Source organism: Phytophthora cinnamomi, assembly GCF_018691715.1.
Source record: "Phytophthora cinnamomi strain GKB4 chromosome Unknown Contig81, whole genome shotgun sequence".
Lineage (NCBI taxonomy): Eukaryota > Oomycota > Peronosporomycetes > Peronosporales > Peronosporaceae > Phytophthora > Phytophthora cinnamomi.
In genome coordinates this window covers 276269-284410 of record NW_027151014.1, presented here as the reverse complement: position 1 = coordinate 284410, position 8142 = coordinate 276269, and the positions used below count along the sequence as shown (strand labels likewise).

General features: G+C 57.6%; 2 protein-coding genes across 2 annotated transcripts; both read right to left on the bottom strand.

Moving 5' to 3' along the window:
• Positions 1-4469: 4469 nt before the first annotated feature.
• IUM83_12409 (uncharacterized protein) lies at positions 4470-5138 on the bottom strand (the record flags this gene model as incomplete). The annotated part of the gene is made up of 1 exon (XM_067937033.1): positions 4470-5138. The coding sequence occupies one exon, from the start codon at positions 5136-5138 to the stop codon at positions 4470-4472; it is 669 nt and encodes a 222-aa protein (XP_067785312.1).
• Positions 5139-5189: 51 nt separating this feature from the next.
• IUM83_12408 (uncharacterized protein) lies at positions 5190-7766 on the bottom strand (the record flags this gene model as incomplete). Its single annotated transcript, XM_067937032.1, has 1 exon — positions 5190-7766. The coding sequence occupies one exon, from the start codon at positions 7764-7766 to the stop codon at positions 5190-5192; it is 2577 nt and encodes an 858-aa protein (XP_067785230.1).
• Positions 7767-8142: the final 376 nt, after the last annotated feature.

Genomic DNA, 8142 nt, shown 5'->3' with positions numbered 1-8142 from the left:
AGAGCTCGGCGAGTGCCCCTTCGGCGCCTACGGAAGTTGTACGAACTACTACGAGGCCTGCTCAAGGCAGGCCTGATAGCGTTTTCGAACAGCCCGTGGGCTTCGCCAATCGTGATTGTGTTGAAAAAGAACGGCGAGGACATCCGGCTATGCATCGATTACAAGATGGCGAATGCCACCACCGCAATCATGGAATATGCAATGCCTCTGGTCGATGACCTTCTCACCGACCTCGAGAAATATCTGTGGTACTGCTCGTTGGATCCGGCAAGTGGATTTTGGGCGATTATGATGACAACGAGGGCTCGCCAGATCTCGGCCTTCGTGTGTGCCCTCGGTCATTTTGAGTGGCTCAGGATGCCTTTTGGACTAAAGAATGCACCGATGATTTACCAACGCATGCTCGATAATGCACTGTGGGGGTTCGTACAACCGAAAGGTGGATGGAAACACTACGCAGAGTTGATGCGGTGTGCGGAGGAGAGTGACCGAGACCTTGGTCGAACCCTCGGACGGACCCTGGCTGAACCGTCGGACGATCCGTCACCTGACCCAAACCAAACACCCACGAAGTTTGAAGCAAGCTGCGACAGCACTCGGGCCGAAGACTCGGTCGCGGAACTCATTAATAGCCCGGCAGCCGACATGTTCGCAACTGGAGAACCCGACGAGTCCTCGCTAGTCCCGGTGTTTGAGCGTCGATCATTTGTGGACGATATTTGCTTCGGGGGTGAGTCGTTTGACGACTGCCTCGAGACTTTGGACCGACTGCTCGCCCGCTTCGAAGAATGCCGTATTAGTGTGAGCTTCACTAAGAGCATCTTTGTGCAGCCCAAAGTTGATTTTTTGTCGCATGAGGTGACGCGAGAAGGCATTAGAGCTGACCCCAAAAAGCTCAAGGCCGTAGCCGAGCTTTCATTTCCTCGGTCGAAAAAAGGGGTACAAGCATTCCTCGGTGCGCTAAATTACTACAGCCGGTTTATCCAAGACTTTGCAGTATATGGAGCGACACTATACCAGCTGAAGGACGAAGATTTCACAGACGGGGGTGACCTCAGTGCCGCCAAGCGAAGCTTTGCTGCGTTACAACGAAAGGTCGGTGAGGCACCGATCCTCCGACACTTCGACAGTGACCGAGCAATCCACGTAACACTCTTTGCAAATGAGTGGGCGCTCAGTACAACGCTGATGCAAGAACACGGTGGCAAAATGCACCCAGTACGATTCTGCGGCCGAGTCCTCAAGGACGCAGAGATGAATTATCACCCGGCCGAAAAGGAGGTCCTGGCCCTGCTCCAAATGTTGAAGGTGTGTTACACCCAACTCGCAGGCCGGACCATCCATGTCTACACGCGATTTTCAACGCTCGACTGGGTCCACAAGTCGAAGACTCTGTTTGGACGAGCTACCCAATTTGCGGTATTACTGTCGCCGTGGCACCTGGTGGTGCAGCGAGTTAAGGAGAAAGATTGCGCTTTTGCGCAACTTTTGCAGTCGACCATTACTAGTTTCGTCGACCTCGAAGACTCGCTGGCCCCGGTAACCCCACCGACATGTGGTTCCCCGATTGTTCGTATGGACCCCCAGCTGCTATATGCGCGACTACCACGTGCACACCGAGGTTTCGTACTCTCGTTCGATGGATCAGCCAAAACCGAAAAACACGGTGGCTATGGCAGTTGTGCCTGGATTTTGTGGAAACTCCCGTAATGGAATATAGTGATCGCTGCGAGTGCTTTTCTCGAGACCACGACGGTAAACCTCGCCGAGTACATCGGCATGAATAACGGCGTCTCGGCGGCCCTAGAACATGGGGCCGAGGACTTAGTTATCGTGGGAGACTCGAGACTCGCAATCCAGCAATCCCTAGGGGTGATCGCTAGTCGTAAGGAGTCGTTAATGGCACAACTGAACAAGCACAAGGAACTCACGGCGAGACTTCGCTCGGTGAAATACCTGCATGCAATACGTCAATTCAATGCGGCCGCTGATTCGCTCGCGAGCGAAACATTGGAAAAGAAGGCCTCGGTAGTAGTGGACAGTGATGAAAGGAAGCAAGAATTGATGGAGTTGAATCGAATCCGAGAAGTTATCTACGAAGGCTCGGCGGACGCTTTGGAAAACTCGGCGGAGGAGACTACACGTTCTGTCAACTCAGTCCAAGTACTGACACCGCACGACCAAAACCGTAGTCGAACTTTTTTCGATTTTGTACGGGAATCGGGATATGTAGCCGCGGTGACCAGACCCCAAGCAAAAGAGCGGCGGAAACACGTCCGCTTTGCGAAGGAAGTCTCGGTGATCGATCCAGGCCGCGTAGAACACGCGTCAGGCCCAACGGGGGCCAACACCGAGGGTTTAAACGACGAACAGGCCCAACCGAGGCTTGATGCAACAGCGGTGCACGAACCGAGTGCTGACGACATCGACCCCACGGTGGTGCAGGAAGAGCGCCGCCGACGGATAAGCGCCGCCCAAGATGAAGAATTACGCTGGTCGAACCTAAAGATGGTGCTGAAAGGAGAAGAGGCAAATCTGAGTTACAAAGCCGCTCGCGAAGCCTGGAAAATGGCCGACAAGTTTGCACTGAGTGAAGATGGATTGCTCTATTTCCTTGGAGTGAACCGTCGGTGGGGAAAGGAACGGACCGACGAGACTACATTTAGGATGGTGGTGCCGACAACGATGGTCCAGGAGGTCCTACAGAGCTGCCATGACTCACTGGAGGGCGGACATCAAGGTATCGTCCGCACCTACCACCGAGTTAAGGCGGACTATTACTGGATCGACCTGTTCGCTGATGTGGAGCGGCACGTGCGCTCGTGCCCGGACTGTAGCTCAAGTAAAAGCGTCCCACAATTCCGTGGGTACTCACCAGGGAACATCCTAGCCGAGCGACCGATGCAAATTGTATCGATGGATTTCGTTATACCTCTGCCGAGGTCTCGGCGAGGGAACACCGCACTGTTGCTATTTCAGTGCGCATTCACGGGTTTTGTCATGGGCAAAGCCATGGCCGACACTTCAGCCCTCTGTGTGGCACAAGCGTTCGAGGAATGCGTCTACCGAAGGTTCGGTGCGCCGTCGTTGATACGTCACGACCGAGATCCTCGTTTCATGAGCGAGGTCTTCCAAGCATTCACCGAGATGATGCAATCGAGGTCTCGGGCTACACTAAGCTATCGTCCACAAGCAAATGGCCAGCAGGAACGCTCGGTTAAGACCGTAATGAAGTCTGTGCGAGTGTATGCGGAGGACCCGCTCCAGCAAGATTGGGATGAGATTGTGGAAAAGCTCATCTTCGCTATCAACAATTCGCATGATGCTACAAGGAAGGACACCCCATTCTATCTCGTGCATGGTTGGGACGCTCGATCGAGTCTTCGAGCGATGTCTTCGTCTCTTAAGCGAGGGCTCGGCCGGCAGTCCGACGCCTTAGCGTGGCGACGTGAAGTCAACCGACAACAAGAGATCGCCCTGGCTATGGCTAAAGAGTATCAGGCGACCGAGATGGCCCGGCGTGCTGAGAAGCATAACGCCACGTTGAGCGGACTGGAGAGGGCAGCCATGCCTGGGTCAGTACAGGACGACGTTTCCGACGGTGAACGAGGAGTCGGCAGAACTGATGGAACCGACGAAGAGTCGGTGGCGAACTCTCTGTTCAAACCTGGAGATCGAGTGTGGTTATACATGGAGCGCGTGAAACCAGGGCTGACAAAGAAACTTGCACATCGCTGGCATGGACCTTTCCGTGTCAAGAAAAAGGTCGACGAGTATGCATATGAGTTGGAGCTGCCGGATCGAAGTGGATACCGGTTCTACCCGGTGGTACATGTGTCGCGATTAAAAGCTGTGAGCGAATTCGGCGATCGACCGAGAACTCGGCTGACCCCAGAGGTCACCGAGGGATCGAGACTTGACTTTGACGAGGAGCTGCTGCCCGAGGACAGCTGGGAGCCAGACCAGCTCGCTGGCGAGTACGAGGTAGAGGCGATCTTAGACGATCGAGTTCCACTCTCGAACAGCACCGAGCGCTCGGTCAGAGAGTTCCTGGTGAAGTGGGCCGGTTACGACGAGCCCTCGTGGGAGCCAGCCGCCAACTGTCTTGCGGCGGCCTGCTGTATGACTACTTGCGCGAGAAACGCCGCGACCGACGGTTGCAAATGGTCCAAGTCGCTGACGAGGACTAGCTGCAACCTGTCGCGAATGATGAACTGCCGGTGGGGCGATGCAGCCCACCCACGCAGACGAAAACGACTACTGCACCAAAAATGATTGTATATTTGCATGTAATTGGAACGAGCTTACGAGTGGAGGTTACGATCGGAGAAAGGTGATGAGATACGCAAAGATGAGGAAAAGACGATTAGCGGAAACCTGAGAGCTAGCTACCCTTACGCTACAATCACTGAGTGACCCTGAGCTAACTACAGCTGCAAACATGAAAGCGGAAACGAGAGACCGAGGGTTCAGGAGTCCGAGTTAGAAGCGACGCGAGCCAGTACTGTGAGGCGCGCCTCTTGGGGCTCCCCAGTTCTGGGTTGAGCCTCCGATCCTCCAGCTTCCGGAGCAGAGCCACCGACCGCGCGCTCGTCGTCGAAGTCTTCGTCGCTCGAGTGATCGGCCGGAGGAACTGCACGTGCTCCCGAGCGAGGAGTGGCAGTTTGAGCCTCATCCACGTGACCGTCGTGAGCGTCCGCAGCCTCTTCAACCGAGCCTTGGGCCGACCGCTCTGTCGACACTCCGCCGCGGGAACGCGCAGACTTCCCCTCCTCAGCCTCCGAGCCCTCGGCTGCCGAGTCTCCAGCCTCAGCAGGGACCCTAGTATCCGGCGAAGCGTGGAAGCGGGTGAATTTGCGAACCCACGGCGCGGTGACCAGCTTGGGGTCCAGCGAGGGATCGACAGTGATAGCCGACGCAACTTGCTGTAGGGTCATCCCACGAGGAACGAAGACCGGGACCGCTGGGTTGCAAGGGGCGAAGATGGTGTTGTAAGGATGCGCCGCAGGCACATCCACCCAACAGTTCCGCCAAGGCTCGTGACCATCCAGCTCCGTCACCTCGGTACACCAGTCCGCAGTCATAGGGGTCCACAGCAAATTATCCACGGAGTAAATAGGAACCGAGGGCTCGAACATGACTTCCGGGGTGCAGTGGATGCGCCCGTGCGAATCCGGGTAACACCGAGGTCACAGACGGTAGGGGATCCGGAGGCAGAGACGATCGGCACGCCCATTCCGGTTGGAATGGTAGTCTGTCCAAGCCTCGAGCGCCTCGACGTAAGCGGGAGAACCCTCACCGAGCTCCTCGGCAAGTTGCTGGAGCCATCGCTCGACAGCAGCCGGGGAAATCCAATGCGAGCGCTCGTACAAGGCGAAACCCAAGTCGTTCTTCTCGGTGGGGCCGACCGCTCGGCTGTTGAACTGTCGCCAGAACTTGACCACCAACGGGAGACCATCTGCCCGTATCGAGATGCGCTCGTCCGGCATGAATTCGGCGGCGCTGAACAAACAAGGATCAGCAGGGAGGCTCGCCAAGAATTGCTGGTACGGATGGGCCGAGCTTTCCCAATCCGCGAAGGCAGCAATGCCCTCGGCCGAGTACTCCACCGCGACTTCACTGTCAGCAGGCCGAGGCACCCGAACTTCCAATATTCTCTGCCAGCAGGCTCGAGCACTCGGGGACATGAAAGGAGGCTCGAGAAGATCCAACGCGTCGTCCGGCGAGGTTTTCGTGGAGCGACCAGAGGTTTTCTCGGACGAAGCCAAGGTGTCGGTCTTCCGGGGTGGCCCAGTCGTGGCATCCTTAGAAGTAGTTTGCCGGCTTTTCGTAGGCTCGCCACGTTCTCGCCGGAGACTCGGTGGCGGCGATGTCTTGCGCTGCCGACGTTTCTTGGAAGGAGCTTTTGAGGGAGGAGCAGCAAGCTTCTTCGCCTTGCCCGGCTTTTGCTGCTGGGGAAACCTCTTTGACAGACTCTCCCTCCAGAAATTCTCGGACGGCTTCCCAAACCGAAACCCATCTCCAGCATCACGTCCAGTAAGGTCCATGACCTCGGGCTCCGCTCCCGAAGGTCCATCGAGGCCCAAGACGAAGCCATCGGGAGCATTTTCCTGCTCGACCGATGATTTCGACTGGAGTGAGGCCACGGTAGAAGGAGGACGAACCGGACGGCCGTCCCGACGAGGCTTGATCACCACCGACTCCTTGAATGGAGAATCCCGGTCGACAGGGGCCGACGCCTTCTCTTCGAGATCTCGACCAGCTTCCGACTCGTCGTCCGGAGACTCCGGTGGGGCCGGAGGCGTAGTTGGAACCTCTGCGTCCTCAGGCCTAGCTGGCGAGCCGGGCAGTGAGTTTGTCGAAGAATCGGACGGATGCGGCGATGGAGGCGCGTGGACCGAAGTGTCGGCGTCGACCTCCAAGATTTCCAGTGGTGACTGAGAAAGAGAACCACTACTCGCCGTTGAAGGCCTGTCGGCCGGCCGAGTCTTCGTGCTGCCAGTTCCGCCTCCACGTGGAGGAGACGACCCGCGCGGTGGCGACGACGAGTCCTGGGCCGTGGGTTGCGGAATCGTACCAGAATCTGGCCGAGACTTGGCTGCCTTCGCTGCTGCTTTGGCCCTCAGATCCACCGACGGCTTACCAAGGGGAGAGGTACGTCTGACTTGAACTTGGGACTTCGTTGCCGCAAGCGTTGGCGAAAGTTTGGTATGATACGATGGCTTCGCCGAGACCTTGGCTGAACGCTTCAGACGCTTGGCTGGCGAGGCAGTAATGGTCTCGTCGTCCGACAGCTCGACCGAGGAGTCAGGTGGAATGCTGATGCGAGCCGCCTGCGATGGTCCGGAGACCTTTTGGGAGCTAGCGACGCTTGAGCTGGTCGTCGAGGCCGAAGAGATCGGGTGAGGACGCTTGGAGCCCACCGCGACCTCGAACAATCGCAAGCCCAGCTCGTCGAGCTCTCCGAGCAACGAGGAAACCACAGGCGGAAGCGACGAGTCATCGGGGAGGTCGAGGCCACACAAACTGGATCGTTGAGCATCTTGCTGGCGGAGGAAGGTATTAAACCTCTCCACTGCCTTCGTGTACGAAATTAGCCCCGACTTGAACCCCTCTCGGTCTTTCTTGATGACCGCCCGAAGTTCCCTGATCGAACTCTCATACTTGAAGCATCGAGCTTTCAAGTTGTCAGACATCTCAGCGCTCTGCCGGAGTTCATTCACCGCGATGTCCATCTTGCGAGAGAGGAAGTCTCGCTCTTCCCGAGTGACTCGAAACTTTTCAGCGAGCTGGTTGCGCTCGAACGAGGCTTGGTTGCAGAGGACCTCGAACTTGCGACGCTCGTCCACTTCTCGGCGTAGCAGCGCATCACTGTACGTGAGCTGTTCTTGGTAGTAACGAACCTCCGCCCGACGGTCAGCCATCTCTGCGTCCCAGCCGGGGGCAGGCGACGGCGCATCTGGAGCCAATGCACGGATCACCGCGCCGAGAGTTTGGGCGTCCTCCAGGCGCTGGTCGAGATCAGAGTCGAGGCGGAGCGGAGGATGACGCACCAAGCCGACCATGAGGTGACCGAGGTCTGCGAAACGCTGCTCGGTGTGATCCTGCAGCTCTCGGACCATATCCTCGGCGGCGTCCCGGACAGCGTCTTCAAGAACATCACGACGAGGGTTTGGAGGGCGCCGAGAAGGCGCCTCCGAGACCTCACCCTCCTCGAGCCGGCAGTACTGAGTCGGGTTGGATGGAGTGCCGCCAGGCTCGTCCAACCGAGGGCTCCGCGGAGCGCAGGGATGCGAACCGTTGACGCGGCCCGAACCCGCGGCCTCAGAGCTCGTTACCACCCCGCTGTGCGAATCAGAGGCGGGAGTTGGTGGCGAACGAGCCGAGGCACTGGGGTTGGACGCAGCGTCACCTCTCGGTGGAAGGTCGTGCGCAGGAAATGATGGGAGACCTCGGGGTGCCCCGCTGTGCGAGTCAGAGGCGGAAGTTGGCCCCGCCGAGGCCTCGACCAACCTAGCCGTGAACTCAGGAGGGAAGGGCACGATGAAGGCATTTGGATCATACTGTGGCATGCAAAGAAGACATGGAGGATTAGCATGAGGAAACCAGCGAAGGCTCGAAGACACTACATAGCTTACCCTG